The sequence below is a fragment of the Bufo bufo genome, chromosome 2 (assembly GCF_905171765.1).
Source record: "Bufo bufo chromosome 2, aBufBuf1.1, whole genome shotgun sequence".
In the NCBI taxonomy this organism is placed as follows: Eukaryota; Metazoa; Chordata; class Amphibia; order Anura; family Bufonidae; genus Bufo; species Bufo bufo.
The window spans coordinates 193,073,149-193,092,986 of NC_053390.1; the positions used below are offsets into that span (position 1 = coordinate 193,073,149).

Below are 19,838 nucleotides of genomic sequence, written 5' to 3' on the forward strand. Positions count from 1 at the left end.
TGAGAAAAATTAGACTAAGTCTCTAGACATGCGTAAATTATATATGTGAAAGATGGAGACTAAGTCTCAAGACATGCCTAAGATAGACACAAATATGAGAAATGGAACTATGTCTCAAGATATGCACAACAGTTAGTAATAAGACCAGGAGACCAAGTCTTAAGATATGCGCTATAAAGAAGAACTGAGAGAAATGAGACTAAGTCTCAAGACATGCGCAATTGATAGGAAGAAGAGCTGCAGACTAAGTCCCAAAACATGTGCAATGTAAAGTAAGAAGAGCCGGTGGACTAAGTCGCAAGACATGCGCTATAGAGAAGAAATGTGAGAAATGAGACCAAGTCTCAAGACATGCGCAATTGACATTAATAACAGATGGAGGCTAAGTCCCAAGACATGCGCTATAGAGAGCAAGAGTAACACAGTAGACTAAATTTTAGCGCATGCGCGGCCACTAGTGATGACATATACAGACTCCTGACGAATAGAAGAGGACCGAATAGGTAATGAAATGACGAAAGAGGGAAAACACTCAAATGTCACCGATTGGATGAAATACGGTTAGGCCCCACTGATGACAGGTCAACAGAGGCTATATAAGCTGCCGATAAACGAGCGCGCTCAAACACTGCCCTAACCCCTGAAGACGCCGGTACACAGCGAAACATGTCGGGGGGCAGCGTCGCTTATTAGTTTTAATATAGCAAGCACTCAGTTACGAATACTTATGTACACAAATACCTAACTAGAATGGATAATATGAGCTGAACCCGAGACTTTGTACCCGATGATACACTGGCAGCGCGCAGCCAGTAGGGAAACAAAGTATCCATCCTAGCTATGAGATATTAGTAGGAACATTCACTATCTGGATAGAGGAAACTGAATGACTAGCTAGAGTTTTAACATTCACTTTCTTAATGACTGATTATTAATAGTAAAGTAAAATAAAAGCTACGTTTTAATGTTACAAAGGTGTAGGAATAAGTGAGGTTAAATAGTCCTCACGGACACTAGTAGTAGTAATACAAAAAGTATAAACACGGCATCCTCCACCATAAGGGGGAAAAAATATCAGGGATTTATTTGCCTGCTTATGCTCAAGTAAATCTGCTCGATTTAATGTATGTATAGCTGCCAAGTGTGGTTCAAGTAATGATTTAGGGTAACCCCTCTCACGAAAAGACGTCGCCATCCTATTAAGCGTCACGGTAAGTTGTAGATCGTCACTCACAATCCGTTTGGCACATAATAGATAGATAGATAGATATGGGTCCGACACCTGGATCCTCCAGTGATCAGCTGTTTTGAGAAGGCAGTGGCACTCCTGTGAGCGCAGCTACCTTCTCGCAGCTCACCAAGCAAAGTGCCATACATTGTATAGCTGCTTTGCTTGGTATCGCAGTTCAGACCCATTCACTTCAATGGGGCTGAGCTGCTTCTAGGTCACGTGACACGTGCCTTTTCTTTAGGAGAAGTTGTACATATAAAATTGCAAGAAGTAACACTAAGGGGATAACCTTTGGTCCCTGGCTTAATAACCCTGACAGAGTTTCAAAAAGGGGGTTAATACATTCCTATACCTTCTCCTACTAAGATATTACAAGCAAGAGCTTGACCACACTTATGTTCTTTTAATTTGATGTTAGCTCAAGGGATAAAATTATGATACATTTTAATACTGATAAAGTCAGTTGGAAGGAAGCTTGACTTAATCTCCTTTACATTTAATCATCAGGAGAAAAAAAATCAGCCTAAGATGACATTAAGCGTGAGAATGTACTACTGAAATCATCTTCTTAAGAACAAATAAAATGGCTTAGGCACTGTGACCACACCAGATGCCGAGGAAACAAGAAATGTCATTACCTGGAAACATATTTCGCTATACAGTATATAACTACATCAATATTTATTGCCATGGTTGTTTGACAGATGCAGTTAGATTAATTGGTCATTTAATATAACTCAATATTGTATTGCATCTGCTTTGGTTTTATATAGTGATGCTATTACTGTGTTAGAACTGCATTACTACTACTTGCTATGAAACTTTTTTATTTTTCTGTTACTAATTAATTCTATGGACTAATTAGTTCTATGGACTATGTAATAATATATGTCAGTTCAGTGGTGTACTCACCATGGAGGTAGACCACGTGCCTGCTATGGGGCCCATGGTGAGAGGAGGACCCGTCCTGAACTACTCCTGTTCCAGACATAAACCACAGTATTTTTCTGCTGTCACGAATAATGGGGGGGAGGGACACCAAAAAGACAACAGAAGGGAGAAGACAAAGAACTAGGCCTCAAGGCTAGGGAGAAGGGAAAGGTCACCTCCTAGGAAACCCCTAGATCTTGCCCTGACTCCTGTCAGTATGCATAGACCCTGAAGGTGGTAAAATACATACGCCGGAACCTAAACCCTAGGAGCCCTGAAAAGCCCTAAAGTTAGTGAAAGGGAATGAGACTACTGGTTCTTTCCCAGGTGAATGAACCAGCGTCTCCCTGAGGACTAGTAACAACAAGCACAAGGGAACAACCAAATACAAAGAGCAGTACAATATATCTTATAGAAAATGTATGAGCAGGAACACAGGTAAGATCCACACACCAACTCTTCCAAATCAAAGCAGAGAATATCAACCGCAGGGTATGAAGTGTGATACCAAACTAAAAAGGGAAGCAGTAATGACCGCCAGCTGCACCTGACAAGAGGTGTGGTCATTACCAAACAACATTAAGAATCAAAAGACTGTCAGTTAACCTCACATGCAGTCAGTCTCTCCGATCTTCTAACCTCTGTCACATAAGGTACCGTGAGACCTGCAGCCGCCAATACAGGAGCTTGTTTAAAAGAGATTTTACAGATTTCATTGAGTTTAGTGGCAACTGTGTAAATTCTTATTTGCTGAGCTACACCTAGGGATGACTCTAGTCTACCAGTTTATCATCTACTTGAAGGAGACATGAGGAAAATGGTTGTATAAGGGATATTTATTTACTGTATTTATGTCAGTTCTCTGGTGTAAATATGCTGATAAATATGGTGTTCAGAATGAGCACCATATATATTAAGCACCTGTTCCACTTTTCCCTAAATAGATGTTAGGGAAAGTGGGTAAGGTGGAGCTCAACTTTTTTTTAGCTACAAAAAAAAATTCCTCCAATAAATAAAAAATTATATATTTGGCAGAAATCGTAAGGTTGTAAGTTTTGCTTTGAAGCCCCTAATTACTCTAGTGGTTGAACTTTTGTTTCTATATACAGAGCCTAAAAGAGACAGCTCTTGCTGCTGCTTCTTCTGAGAGCCCCTGTCCCCAGGCAAGTTCATATATACCATAGAAGAAGCCCATGCAATATTTATTGGGTCCTTAGGAAGAGGGAACCGGTCTTTAAACAGGAGACACCCAAGGCTAACGTTTGCGATAATGCCGATAACAGACATTTAACCACTCAGATGCTGTGGTCAATAGTGACTATGGCAGCTGAATAGGTTTTCCCTGGGAATGTGGCACTCCTGGGGCCTGAACTGCTGTCCCACTCAGATCAGTGGTGATGACCTGGAACCTTCTAGAGGCTACTGGAGGCTATTATGTCTACTGTTGGAATATTCCTATGTAGGCCTGCAGGTGGCAGTGCTCCAAAGGAATATACTGAATCTTCCATAGGCTGCATTCCTAAATAAATGCTGACTATGAGAGAATTAATCGAATGATCACATATTAGGGGGAGAGACTTAAAAAAAAGCGGGGAAAAAAGTAAGAAAGTAAGTTTTTAAAAATAGATAAAAATTCTAATCACTTCCTTTCCCCATATTAAAAATATGGGCAACCACCACATAGCAAAACACCTGTACCATTAAAATATACCGTGGGGAACAGAATTATTTGAACACCCGGCGATTTGTCAAGTTCTCCCACTTAGAAATCATGGAGGGGTCTGAAATTCACATTGTAGGTGCTTTCCCACTCTGAGAGACAGAATAAAATAAAAAAATTCAGGAAATCGCATTGTATGATTTTAAAAGAATTTATTTGTCTTGCACTGCTGAACATAAGTATTTGAACACCTGAGAAAATCTGTGTTAATATTTGGTACAGAAGCCATTGTTTGCAATTACAGAGGTCAAACGTTTCCTGTAGTTCTTGACCAGGTTTGCACTCACTGCAACAGGGATTTTGGCCCACTCCTCCACACAGATCTCCTCTAGATCTGTCAGGTTTCAGGGCTGTCGCTGATCAACATGGAGTTTCAGCTCCCTCCAAAGAGGTTCTATTGGATTTAGGTCTGGAGACTGGCTAGGCCACTCCAGAACCTTGATATGCTTCTTACGGAGCCACTCCTTGGTTATCCTGGCTGTGTGCTTCGGGTCATTGTCATGTTGGAAGACCCAGCCACGACCCATCTTCAGTGCTCTGACTGAGGGAAGGAGGTTGTTGCTCAAGATCTCACAATAAATGGCCCCATTCATCCTCTCCTTAATACAGTGCAATCGTCTGTACCCTTCGCAGAAAAGCACCCCCAAAGCATGATGTTACCACCCCCATGCTTTACAGTAGGGATGGTGTTTTTGGGATGCAACTCATCCTTCTTTTTTCTCCAAACACGAGTGAAGTTTAGACCAAAAGTTCTACTTTGATCTCATCTGACCACATGACTTTCTCCCATGCCTCCTCTGGATCACCCAGATGGTCATTGGCAAACTTCAGACGGGCCTGGACATGTGATGACTTGAGCTGCGGAACGTTCCGTGCAATGCATAATTTGAAACCATGATGGCGTAGTGTTCTACCGACAGTGACCTTTAAAACTGTAGTCCCAGCTCTCTTCATGTCATTGACCAGCTCCTCCCTTGTAGTTCTGGGCTGATTCCTCACCTTTCTTATCATCAGTGATACCACACGACGTGAGATCTTGCATGGAGCCCCAGTCCAAGGGAGACTGACAGTCGTCTTTAGCCTCTTCCATTTTCTAACAATTGTCCAACAGTTGATCTATTTTCACCAAGCTGCTTGGCAATTGCCCCGTAGCCCTTTCCAGCCTTGTGGATGGTCCACAATTTTGTCTCTGGTGTCTTTTGACAGCTCTTTGGTCTTGCCCATGGTAGTAGTTGGCGTCTGACTGACTGTGGGGTGGGCAGGTGTCTTTAAAGAGCTCAGACACGTGCTACTAAGTTAGATTAATGAGTGGAGTGGAGGTGGACTTTTTAAAGGCACAGTAACAGGTCTTTGAGAGCCAGAATTCTTGCTGTTTCTCAGATGTTCAAATACTTATGTTCAGTAGTGCAAGACAAATAAATTCTTTAAAAATCATACAATGTGATTACCTGAATTTTTTTATTTTATTCTGTCTCTCAGAGTGGGAATGCTCCTACAATGTGAATTTCAGACCCCTCCAAGATTTCTAAGTGTGAGAACTTGCAAAATTGCAGGGTGGTCAAATACTTCTGTTCCCCACTGTAAACGTATTTATTCCATATGATGAATATCGTAACAGAAAAAAAATCTAAAGGAATATACTGAATCTCCCATAGGCTGCATTCCTAAATAAATGCTGTCTATGGGAGAAGCAATCGAATCATCACATATTAGGGGGGAGAGACTTAACCACCTCCGGACTGCTGTACGCACAGACGCGTCCTGGAGGTGGTTGATTCATTTCTCCTGGACGCGCCGGCGCGTCCTCTCGCGAGACGCGAGATTTCCTGTGAACGCGCGCACACAGGCGCGCGCGCTCACAGGAACGGAAGGTAAGAGAGTTGATCTCCAGCCTGCCAGCGGCGATCGTTCGCTGGCAGGCTGGAGATGTGTTTTTTTTAACCCCTAACAGGTATATTAGACGCTGTTTTGATAACAGCGTCTAATATACCTGCTACCTGGTCCTCTGGTGGTCCCCTTTGTTTGGATCGACCACCAGAGGACACAGGTAGCTCAGTAAAGTCCCACCAAGCACCACTACACTACACTACACCCCCCCCGTCACTTATTAACCCCTTATTAGCCCCTGATCACCCCATATAGACTCCCTGATCACCCCCCTGTCATTGATCACCCCCCTGTCATTGATTACCCCCCTGTCATTGATCAACCCCCTGTAAAGCTCCATTCAGATGTCCGCATGATTTTTACGGATCCACTGATAGATGGATCGGATCCGCAAAACGCATCCGGACGTCTGAATGAAGCCTTACAGGGGCATGATCAATGACTGTGGTTATCACCCCATATAGACTCCCTGATCACCCCCCTGTCATTGATCACCCCCCTGTCATTGATTACCCCCCTGTAAAGCTCCATTCAGACGTCCGCATGATTTTTACGGATCCACTGATAGACTGATCGGATCCGCAAAACGCATCCGGACGTCTGAATGAAGCCTTACAGGGGCATGATCAATGACTGTGGTGATCACCCCATATAGACTCCCTGATCACCCCCCTGTAAAGCTCCATTCAGATGTCCGCATGATTTTTACGGATCCACTGATAGATGGATCGGATCCGCAAAACGCATCCGGACGTCTGAATGAAGCCTTACAGGGGCATGATCAATGACTGTGGTGATCACCCCATATAGACTCCCTGATCACCCCCCTGTCATTGATTACCCCCCTGTAAAGCTCCATTCAGACGTCCGCATGATTTTTACGGATCCACTGATAGATGGATCGGATCCGCAAAACGCATCCGGACGTCTGAATGAAGCCTTACAGGGGCATGATCAATGACTGTGGTGATCACCCCATATAGACTCCCTGATCACCCCCCTGTCATTGATTACCCCCCTGTCATTGATCACCCCCCTGTAAAGCTCCATTCAGACGTCCGCATGATTTTTACGGATCCACTGATAGATGGATCGGATCCGCAAAACGCATCCGGACGTCTGAATGAAGCCTTACACGGGCGTGATCAATGACTGTGGTTATCACCCCATATAGACTCCCTGATCACCCCCCTGTCATTGATCACCCCCCCTGTCATTGATCACCCCCCTGTCATTGATCACCCCCCTGTCATTGATCACCCCCCTGTCATTGATCACCCCCCTGTCATTGATCAACCCCCTGTCATTGATCAACCCCCCTGTCATTGATCACCCCCCTGTCATTGATCACCCCCCTGTAAGGCTCCATTCAGACATTTTTTTGGCCCAAGTTAGCGGAATTATTATTTTTTTTTCTTACAAAGTCTCATATTCCACTAACTTGTGACAAAAAATAAAATCTCACATGAACTCACCATACCCCTCACGGAATCCAAATGCGTAAAATTTTTTAGACATTTATATTCCAGACTTCTTCTCACGCTTTAGGGCCCCTAGAATGCCAGGGCAGTATAAATACCCCACATGTGACCCCATTTCGGAAAGAAGACACCCCCAGGTATTCCGTGAGGGGCATATTGAGTCCATGAAAGATTGAAATTTTTGTCCCAAGTTAGCGGAACGGGAGACTTTGTGAGAAAAAAATAAAAAATATCAATTTCCGCTAACTTGTGCCAAAAAAAAAAAATTTCTATGAACTCGCCATGCCCCTCATTGAATACCTTGGGGTGTCTTCTTTCCAAAATGGGGTCACATGTGGGGTATTTATACTGCCCTGGCATTCTAGGGGCCCCAAAGCGTGAGAAGAAGTCTGGTATCCAAATGTCTAAAAATGCCCTCCTAAAAGGAATTTGGGCCCCTTTGCGCATCTAGGCTGCAAAAAAGTGTCACACATCTGGTATCGCCGTACTCAGGAGAAGTTGGGGAATGTGTTTTGGGGTGTCATTTTACATATACCCATGCTGGGTGAGATAAATATCTTGGTCAAATGCCAACTTTGTATAAAAAAATGGGAAAAGTTGTCTTTTGCCAAGATATTTCTCTCACCCAGCATGGGTATATGTAAAAAGACACCCCAAAACACATTCCCCAACTTCTCCCGAGTACGGAGATACCAGATGTGTGACACTTTTTTGCAGCCTAGGTGGGCAAAGGGGCCCATATTCCAAAGAGCACCTTTCGGATTTCACTGGTCATTTACCTACTTACCACACATTAGGGCCCCTGGAAAATGCCAGGGCAGTATAACTACCCCACAAGTGACCCCATTTTGGAAAGAAGACACCCCAAGGTATTCCGTGAGGGGCATGGCGAGTTCCTAGAATTTTTTATTTTTTGTCACAAGTTAGTGGAAAATGATGATTTTTTTTTTTTTTTTTTTTCATACAAAGTCTCATATTCCACTAACTTGTGACAAAAAATAAAAACTTCCATGAACTCACTATGCCCATCAGCGAATACCTTGGGGTCTATTCTTTCCAAAATGGGGTCACTTGTGGGGTAGGTATAATGCCCTGGTATTTTAGGGGCCCAAATGTGTGGTAAGGAGTTTGAAATCAAATTCTGTAAAAAATGACGAGTGAAATCCGAAAGGTGCTCTTTGGAATATGGGCCCCTTTGCCCACCTAGGCTGCAAAAAAGTGTCACACATCTGGTATCTCCGTACTCAGGAGAATGTGGGGAATGTGTTTTGGGGTGTCATTTTACATATACCCATGCTGGGTGAGATAAATATCTTGGTCAAATGCCAACTTTGTATAAAAAAATGGGAAAAGTTGTCTTTTGCCAAGATATTTCTCTCACCCAGCATGGGTATATGTAAAAAGACACCCCAAAACACATTCCCCAACTTCTCCTGAGTACGGAGATACCACATGTGTGGCACTTTTTTGCAGCCTAGGTGGGCAAAGGGGCCCATATTCCAAAGAGCACCTTTTGGATTTCACTGGTCATTTACCTACTTACCACACATTAGGGCCCCTGGAAAATGCCAGGGCAGTATAACTACCCCACAAGTGACCCCATTTTGGAAAGAAGACACCCCAAGGTATTCCGTGAGGGGCATGGCGAGTTCCTAGAATTTTTTATTTTTTGTCACAAGTTAGTGGAAAATGATGATTTTTTTTATATTTTTTTTTTTTTCATACAAAGTCTCATATTCCACTAACTTGTGACAAAAAATAAAAACTTCCATGAACTCACTATGCCCATCAGCGAATACCTTGGGGTCTCTTCTTTCCAAAATGGGGTCACTTGTGGGGTAGTTATACTGCCCTGGCATTCTAGGGGCCCAAATGTGTGGTAAGGAGTTTGAAATCAAATTCTGTAAAAAATGACGAGTGAAATCCGAAAGGTGCTCTTTGGAATATGGGCCCCTTTGCCCACCTAGGCTGCAAAAAAGTGTCACACATCTGGTATCTCCGTATTCAGGAGAAGTTGGGGAATGTGTTTTGGGGTGTCTTTTTACATATACCCATGCTGGGTGAGAGAAATATCTTGGCAAAAGACAACTTTTCCCATTTTTTTATACAAAGTTGGCATTTGACCAAGATATTTATCTTTAAATACAATAATAGTAGTGTAAACTATAGAAGCATAATGTATTTTGTAATTACCCTGCATTTACTTCATTCAGCTTTCAAGTCTATGAGTTACTGTAGGATAAAAGCTTCCAGATTGCAGGTGTGAAGTATATTGTGCCAGAAATATTTGTTCACGCTCTCAAAATTAATCTTTTGTAAGTGATTCCCTGCTTATAGTATGGATCCTTTACTAGGCAGGAAAAAAGGTATTAGAGGCTTATAGCTAGTGGATAAAAGTAAATCTATTAGAAGGTTTTATATTAATTAATTAATAAATCTGTTCTTAAAGGTTTTATTAAACAACTAAGCAACAGTTTTAGAAGAATCCTCCACTCCCTTGAAAATGGGCTGCCATCTATGATGGCACAGCCAATTCTTTTTTGTAAGTGTGCTTTAATAATGAATTCAGGGAACTTGTTTTCTTCGAAGAGCTACTGTTTCAAACAGATTTATGCAACTAAGGCTATAACTAAAACAGCAACACAAGGTGCATTCACAGAGATGGGGCAGTGTGTCAATATTTTAATGTGTTTTAGGTCAATAATTTGGCTTAACTCCAAATATGGATCAACATCCCATTTCCAGAAATCTAGTTCCCGTAACTTGTTATATTATATATTTCAAGAAATCCATCCAGGCCCTTCTTGAACTTGTTCAATTAAGCAACACATCGAAATATCCTGTGGCAGAGATTTCCATAGTCACTGCTGTTACAGTAAAGAATCCCCCTCTATCATGCTGGTGAAATCTTCTTTCCTCTAGATGCAGAGGGTGTCCCTTTGTTTTAGATATGGTGTAAGAAAAGCATGTGATAATACAGGGAATGAATGATACATTTTCTCCAACTCTTTTTTAGTATGATTATAAGCGTTCCCTAGAACAGTTTTACAGTAAAAGGCCTAAACTTATATGCTGTTTAGTTTCTTTGTCATTTTTATCTCTCATTTACTCATAGTGGAAAGCCACAACACAATGCTGGATCCATTGTACCAGTAATATCAATGGTATCCAATGAGCTCCATTGACATGTTGGGTTCGGTTTCGGGTTTCACATTGGATGCTCTATATCAGGGGTGCACAATCCTTTCTTGTTGGTTGCAACATTGTCAGGGTTCCCAACCTGAAAAAGGTTGTGTACTCCTGATGTAAAACTTGAAGGGGTATTACTATCTCAAATACTGCATTTAGGGAATATTGAATATACAGTGTCACGGCACACTACGCCAGACACCGCCTTTCACTCACTCCTTCTTGGTTTGGCCTATGCTCGCTTCCTTGTGGGTCAATACAGAGGGCTATCCCAAGACTACCTGAGGCTATACAAAGCCAGATACAATTGTCTGTTTTATAGGACCCCACTCTTTCCTCCTGGGACTCCTACCTATGCTAGGAATATTCCCACTCACGGTGCAGCAACTGCCAAGCCAATACACTGTTATACACACAGTAGGTTGCAATACAAATTATTACCAGGTTCCATCAACAGGACAACACAGCAGCCATTAAACCTAATGGTTTAATATGATTTAACACCAGTGCATGCAAGGGAGGTAAAACAAATAGGGTTAAATAAAAACTAAACTCACATCCCTAAAAGATGTGCTTTGGGTATTCCTGCCAGTGGAGCTTTGCATGGAGTTCTTGTAGTCCTTTAGGCTAGGGCTACATGGCCGCATTTGTTACACCAATGTCACACATTTATTGTAATGACAGTCGATGGTGTCGCACTGCGACATGCAATATGCTGCGACTGCAACACAACAGTCTCCATCCAAGTTGGACTTCTGTGTGACAGTAGCAGCATGTTGCATGTCGCAGCACGACACCATAGACCAGGGATGGCCAACCTGTGGCTCTCCAGCTGTTGTAAAACTACAATTCCCACCATGCCCTGCTGCAGGCTGATAGGTATAGGCAGTCTGCGCATGTTGGAAGTTGTAGTTTTGCAACAGCTGGAGAGTCTCATGTTGGCCATCCCTGCCGTAGACTATCATTACAATAAATGTTGTGCAAAGTATGTTGCAATGTAGTTGTACCCTTATCCAGGGAGCTGTGGTTCGATGTTATAGAATACCTCCACCCACACATATATAGGTGGGTTTTTAAAACTTTCCTGGGCAAACACACCTTATATTTCCTTTGACCAATCAGATGGCTAACTGATAATGTTATCTGATGTGTCCTCTGCCTTCCAGCCAATCCATTTGGTGACCAGAGCTAGATGATTCCAAACTCATTTTCATTCTCTTCAAACAGAGGCAAGATGAAGCCTAACAATCCCATAATCCTCCATTCACTTGCCCAGTTTCAGAAAAGGAATGTGAGGCCAGGAGTTTATCAACTGGCCAGCACGCTGCAATTCGGCCATTAACTTGTTTAAACACTAAGCATGAATATAAGAAACTCAAAAATTTCATGTTTGTCACATACAGTATATACCATAAATTTCTAGTTTCCCTTCCAAGACTCCAATCTAATGGGAGAATATATGAAAAATACATGTAACTATTCCCAAGACATAGACATCCATGTCTGTTACCAGATGGTTGGGGCTGCATGTAAACCCCAGGTTTTTCATCCCTGCTCTATATGAAGCCTTCCTCTCTGATTCCCTTAAATTTGATGTGATGAATAAAGCTGCCTGAAACTGAATCAGAGATAGAGTCTTCAAATGAGCTTCCAGTGCAGATTTTAATAAATACTGAGTATCCAAAAAGAATCTTCCGTTCCCACACAGGAAACTCTTTTCTATTAGTCTGTGTTCACTTAAATTTCATATGGATTTAGGTGCATATTCTGTGCTGAAATCTGTGTTAAAATTGTAGCAAATCCATATCCCATTGTTTCCAATGAGAATCTGCAATGCCAATGATCCGACCATGGATTTGCAGTGCATGTCAAAAAGGAATATGTCTCTTTTTAGCATGGTTTCCATGCCAATTTGTGGTCAATAAACAAAATTTGCAGCAGAAATCTAAAGGTCAGTTTTGGATTTCTGTTGCGGATTCTGCTACATATACATATTGGAATTTGCTGACCTATATTTTGCTGTGTGAACATGGTCTTATAGGGAGTTATATCAGCAGATATCCTTAGGAGCACAGAGATCTGACCATGTAATTTTTTCCCTGAATTGTCTTTTTTAACCAGAGACTTTGCATATATATATATAAACAGTATAATAACAAGGTTGGGCGTCACTCAGTATCGGGCATGCCCGATACTGAGTGACGCCCAACCTTGTTATTATACTGTTCACTTCATCAGCAACAGGGAGTGCTGAGTGGCAGTGCACCTACTCCATTAGTAATTAGTGAGTGAGCCACCAAACTTTACTACTATATATATAAACAGTACAGACCAAAAGTTTGGACACACCTTCTCATTCAAAGAGTTTTCTTTATTTTCATTACTATGAAAATTGTAGATTCACACTGAAGGCATCAAAACTATGAATTAACACATGTGGAATTATATACATAACAAACAAGTGTGAAACAACTGAAAATATGTCATATTCTAGGTTCTTCAAAGTAGCCACCTTTTGCTTTGATTACTGCTTTGTACACTCTTGGCATTCTCTTGATGAGCTTCAAGAGGTAGTCCCCTGAAATGGTTTTCACTTCACAGGTGTGCCCTGTCAGGTTTAATAAGTGGCATTTCTTGCCTTATAAATGGGGTTGGGACCATCAGTGGCATTGAGGAGAAGTCAGGTGGATACACAGCTGATAGTCCTACTGAATAGACTGTTAGAATTTGTATTATGACAAGAAAAAAGCAGCTAAGTAAAGAAAAACGAGTGGCCATCATTACTTTAAGAAATGAAGGTCAGTCAGTCAGCCGAAAAATTGGGAAAACTTTTAAAGTAAGGGCTATTTGACCATGAAGGAGAGTGATGGGGTGCTGCACCAGATCACCTGGCCTCCACAGTCACCGGACCTGAACCCAATCGAGATGGTTTGGGGTGAGCTGGACCGCAGAGTGAAGGCAAAAGGGCCAACAAGTGCTAAGCATCTCTGGGAACTCCTTCAAGACTGTTGGAAGACCATTTCTGGGAACTACCTCTTGAAGCTCATCAAGAGAATGCCAAGAGTGTGCAAAGCAGTAATCAAAGCAAAAGGTGGCTACTTTGAAGAACCTAGAATATGACATATTTACAGTTGTTTCACACTTGTTTGTTATGTATATAATTCCACATGTGTTAATTCATAGTTTTGATGCCTTCATAGTCATGAAAATAAAGAGAACTCTTTGAATGAGAAGGTGTGTCCAAACTTTGGGTCTGTACTGTATATATATACAGTATATAATACAGTGTATAGAATATGTGAATATAAAGTTGTATATATATGACCTTATTACTTTATTTTGTTGGTTATTCTGTTTTAACCTTGAATATTTTGTGAAACATTAACTTAGATATATTAATATTACAATTTTTATTTGCTCTTTTTTTCTCAGATGCAGCAACTATTCCATGAAAATTATGAACACAACAGAAAAGGCTATATACAAGATCTGCACAACAGCAAAATTCATACAGCTATAACACTGCACCCTAATAAAAGACCAGCATACCAGTACAGGCTGCATAATTATATACTGAGCCGGAAGATTTCTGAATTACGCTTTCACACTATCCAGCTTCATAGGGAAAGTGTTTTGATGAGCAAGCTTAGTAACACAGAGATAAACAAGCTAGACCAGCAGCTTGGTATGATGCCATCCTTCAATAGATTTCAGCCACGGGAAAGAAATGAAGTAATTGAATGGGAGTTTCTTACAGGAAAGCATATTTATTCAATGTCTGCAAACGCTCCACCATCTCAGAGTCTAAATAACCTTCTCAAGGTGTCTTTGGATGACACAGTGATGCAATTAATGGAAATGATAAATGAGAACTCCAAATCAAGAGGAAGGTTAATTGATTTTAAAGAAATCCAGTATGGCTACCGCAGGATCCATCCTATGTATGGAGTAGAATATATATTAGATTTGTTGCTGTTATACAAAAGGCATAAAGGCAGAAAACTGACGGTTCCCGTAAGACGTCATGCATATTTACAACAGTCGTTTAGTAAACCATTTTTCAAAGAAGATGAAGAACTAGATGTGCAAAGCTTTTTGCAGAGCATTAATAGTGACACACAGTCTTTCTCATTTCTCTCTAACTCATTGAAAATGTTTTCTGCTCTTCATATGACTAAGGAAATGAAAGAAAAGAGTGACAAGAAAATACATTTCCTTGTTCCGCTCACCGGAAGGTATGATATCTTCACAAGGTTTATGGAAAATTATGAGAAGGTCTGCCTGATCCCGAAGCAGAATGTAAAGCTAGTCATTATTTTGTTCAGTTCTGAAACAAACTCTGACTTCAACAACCACATAGAGCTCATGGCAGAATATCAGAATAAATACCCACAGGCGGAAATGACTATAATAAAAATGTCAGGACAGTTTTCCAGGGGGTTGAGTCTTGACAAGGGATCTGCTCAGTTTGATAATGACACTTTGTTGCTCTTTTGTGATGTAGACTTGTTGTTCACATCAGACTTTCTACAGAGGTGTCGGGATAACACTATTCAAGGACAACAAGTGTATTACCCAATTGTATTCAGTCAGTATGACCCAAAAGTAATATACGGGGGAAATCCTCCTGCCGACAGTAACTTTGTCTTTACAAAGAAAACAGGCTTTTGGCGAGACTATGGATATGGTATTACTTGTATTTATAAACATGACCTACTGAATATTGGTGGCTTTGATACTTCCATCCAAGGATGGGGCTTAGAAGATGTTGACCTCTTTAATAAAGTTATATCTTCTGGACTCAAAGCTTTTCGAAGTCAAGAAACGGGGGTGGTTCATGTTTTTCATCCTGTCCAATGTGACCCCAATTTAAACCCTAAACAGTATAAAATGTGCCTGGGTTCTAAAGCAAGTACATTTGCATCTGCTTCTCAATTAGCAGAGATTTGGTTAGAGAAACATTTAGGTGTTGGATATAACCGAACGCACTCCTGACATGTCTACTTACTCTGACATCAAGAGGAGTTTACCTCATGCTGTAATTTGTCATCATTGTCTACAAACTCCTCTGTGTCTTCCAAAGGATATTTGCTGTTCATTGACACTGATTTTTGAAAACTCTATTGATTATCTTTATTTTAATTTCCTGCTGAAGATGAGGTTACTATTCCCATTTTTGTGTTTGGAAATGAGTTAAGATTTGCCAATGAGTTACATATTCTCAAGGAGCACACTTATCAAGACTACACCATTCAACCAAGGAGACAGCTCTTAATGGGGAATAGGATGTGATATCATTATTTTGTTTCTTAATGTGACCCAAATATTTGCTGGCAAAGGTACCACAGAAGTGCATTATGCTTCCCTTTGGGAAGAGACTTGAGTTTTCTAATTTATAACAAGACTTAAATATATAAACACTACTTTTGTTCATCTTTAGAATTTTTAATGTAAAAGATAACTATGATTGTACGTTTATTTTTTAAAACTGCATTAGGAGGGTCTTTTCATGAACAGCTGGTACTGGCTACCAAGGTCCAAAATGTCTTACTATGTGTCCATTTTTGAATGTGTTCCTCCTATAATAAATCAACTCTTTATTCTCTAGGGAATATAACTGCATCAGAATTCAAATACTGTAAATTCTAGAAATCATTTTCTATTACACGTTGGCAAGAAGATGAATCGTATGAAAATTAGTATTTAAAACAACACATTTTTAACCATATTTCCTTCTTTTTTTTCAAGAAATATGCAATTTCTTTTCATCCGATTCCAACCACAAATATATTCCCATTCATTTTCTTGTGCTGTGAGACTAATGTGACAAATTGCTGGATAGTTAAGGGTGCAGTGCTGCTTAGATTGTATGAAAAAAAATAATAATTATCTTTCAAAATTGCCCTTACCATGACATATTAAAATTATTGTATCAGTGAATGGGTTGGGAAGGAGAGCAGTGAGTTTATATATATATATATATATATATATATATATATACACTCACCTAAAGAATTATTAGGAACACCATACTAATATGGTGTTGGACCCCCTTTTGCCTTCAGAACTGCCTTAATTCTACGTGGCATTGATTCCACAAGGTGCTGATAGCATTCTTTAGAAATGTTGGCCCATATTGATAGGATAGCATCTTGCAGTTGATGGAGATTTGAGGGATGCATATCCAGGGCACGACGCTCCCGTTCCACCACATCCCAAAGAGGCTCTATTGGGTTTAGATCTGGTGACTGTGGGGGCCATTTTAGTACAGTGAACTCATTGTCATGTTCAAGAAACCAATTTGAAATGATTTGAGCTTTGTGACATGGTGCATTATCCTGCTGGAAGTAGCCATCAGAGGATGGATACATGTTCTCATTCTGTTTACGCCAAATTCGGACTCTACCATTTGAATGTCTCAACAGAAATCGAGACTCATCAGACCAGGCAACATTTTTCCAGTCTTCAACAGTCCAATTTTGGTGAGCTCGTGCAAATTGTAGCCTCTTTTTCCTATTTGTAGTGGAGATGAGTGGTACCCGGTGGGGTCTTCTGCTGTTGTAGCCCATCCGCCTCAAGGTTGTGCGTATTGTGGCTTTACAAATGCTTTGCTGCATACCTCGGTTGTAACGAGTGGTTATTTCAGTCAACGTTGCTCTTCTATCAGCTTGAATCAGTCGGCCCATTCTCCTCTGACCTCTAGCATCCACAAGGCATTTTTGCCCACAGGACTGCGGCATACTGGATGTTTTTCCCTTTTCACACCATTCTTTGTAAACCCTAGAAATGGTTGTGCGTGAAAATCCCAGTAACTGAGCAGATTGTGAAATACTCAGACCGGCCCGTCTGGCACCAACAACCGTGCCACGCTCAAAATTGCTTAAATCACCTTTCTTTCCCATTCTGACATTCAGTTTGGAGTTCAGGAGATTGTCTTGACCAGGGCCACACCCCTAAATGCATTGAAGCAACTGCCATGTGATTGGTTGACTAGATAATTGCATTAATGAGAAATAGAACAGGTGTTCCTAATAATTCTTTAGGTGAGTGTATATATATAGTGCAAAAAAGAGCAGCACTTCAACGCAGGATAAAATGAATTAACTTTTTGGGTGAATAAACTTTTTGTATTTCATTTTATCCTGCATTAGAGTGCTGCTCTTTTTTGCACATTATATTTCGGGTAAGCTTTATTCCCTAGAGCGTGCACCCGGCCATTTCAAATCTTGATTGATGCTGCCTCCCATTTTGTCTTTAATATATATATACAGTACAGACCAAGTTTGGACACACCTTCTCATTCAAAGAGTTTTCTTTATTTTCATGACTATGAAAATATTAGATTCACACTGAAGGCATCAAAACTATGAATTAACACATGTGGAATTATATACATAACAAACAAGTGTGAAACAACTGAAAATATGTCATATTCTAGGTACTTCAAAGTAGCCACCTTTTACTTTGATTACTGCTTTGCACACTCTTGGCATTCTCTTGATGAGCTTCAAGAGGTAGTCCCCTGAAATGGTTTTCACTTCACAGGTGTGCCCTGTCAGGTTTAATAAGTGGCATTTCTTGCCTTATAAATGGGGTTGGGACCATCAGTTGCGTTGAGGAGAAGTCAGGTGGATACACAGCTGATAGTCCTACTGAATAGACTGTTAGAATTTGTATTATGGCAAGAAAAAAGCAGCTAAGTAAAGAAAAACGAGTGACCATCATTACTTTAAGAAATGAAGGTCAGTCAGTCAGCCGAAAAATTGGGAAAACTTTGAAAGTAAGGGCTATTTGACCATGAAGGAGAGTGATGGGGTGCTGCGCCAGATGACCTGGCCTCCACAGTCACCGGACCTGAACCCAATCGAGATGGTTTGGGGTGAGCTGGACCGCAGAGTGAGGGCAAAAGGGCCAACAAGTGCTAAGCATCTCTGGGAACTCCTTCAAGACTGTTGGAAGACCATTTCAGGGGACTACCTCTTGAAGCTCATCAAGAGAATGCCAAGAGTGTGCAAAGCAGTAATCAAAGCAAAAGGTGGCTACTTTGAAGAACCTAGAATATGACATATTTTCAGTTGTTTCACACTTGTTTGTTATGTATATAATTCCACATGTGTTAATTCATAGTTTTGATGCCTTCATAGTCATGAAAATAAAGAGAACTCTTTGAATGAGAAGGTGTGTCCAAACTTTTGGTCTGCACTGTGTATATATATATATATATATATATATATATATACTGTATATATATATATATATATATATATATATATAATTACCCTGTTTACCAATTACCAAAACAGTTTACAATATGCTCTCCAAATCAATATACAAATGTTTCTGAAAATATTAGAGACTGTCTAAAGCTTGTAAAGTTTCATATACCTACAACCCTATAGACTGAATGTAAAAATTTAATTTTCATATGTTAGTGCTTTATAACAGTTCACTCGGAACAGATTTCAAATCTTGTCAACAGTTTAATGGATGGTGCAATCAGCATACTCATTGCAATGTCTGCCTGCAATGGTATACAACATAGTAAATAGCCCCTCTTCTAAGTGGACAATCAGTAAATGGCTATGCCTTTTATATTAGTCATGGTAAAGTAGACATGTCTTAGTAAAGTTTTGTCCATTTCTGTAAAGGACAGCGGTGTCACAACATACAAGCTGCCATTTATGAATGACTCAAAAGCATATACCGTAATCTAGATCATTTATTTCCAATGTTCTCCACTATTCTTCCATTTTATCAAAATTTGACTAAAATGTTTGCACTGGCTGAATCAAGATGTCATCTATACTAGTAAATACATCTAAAGACCCCTTTACAGAGGCTGACTGAGCAGGCAATTATCTGGAATGAACTGCTCATTCCCATTAATTGCCTGCTCTTAAGAAGAGGTGATTTTCTTATCTGTATGGTGACTGGTGATCACTACTGTGATTTTGTCCTCCTAGACAATAATTGTTTTTGGGTAGCAGATCCCTGTTTACTCATTGTGATCTGCTTTCCAGAAACTAGGATTTTGGGTGCTGCATCAATGCTGATTCTTTGGGTGATCGCCACCAACTTTACACAGGCCAGTGATTGAGAATGAGCATTCATGCAAACATTTCCAATGACTGACTCAAAAATAGACCCATGTAAAGGACCTTAACATATAATTTTTAAGAATCCAAGACATGTCCACTTATCTACCATATTCCATAGACGTTCTCATATTTCCTGTGTGTAGCTATAAAGGGCTAAAGCAGCACCTTATGTCAACAATTTATTTGACAAGTAGAGCCATAACTGATGAACATGCAACACCCAGAATGAGTACAAGATGAAGGGTATTTACTGCACCAGTGGCTTATATCAGATGCAAAAAAGACAATTGTGTGTACTGGAG

General features: G+C 40.5%; 1 protein-coding gene across 1 annotated transcript in view; it reads left to right on the forward strand.

The window, feature by feature from the left end:
• CHSY3 (chondroitin sulfate synthase 3) overlaps positions 1-16,342 on the forward strand; it is a 367,670-nt gene extending 351,328 nt beyond the window's left edge. The window contains exon 3 of the mRNA XM_040415986.1: positions 13,871-16,342. Coding sequence (XP_040271920.1) covers positions 13,871-15,433 — 1,563 coding nt within the window. The 3' untranslated portion in view covers positions 15,434-16,342. The remainder of the gene's footprint in view (positions 1-13,870) is intronic.
• Positions 16,343-19,838: the final 3,496 nt, after the last annotated feature.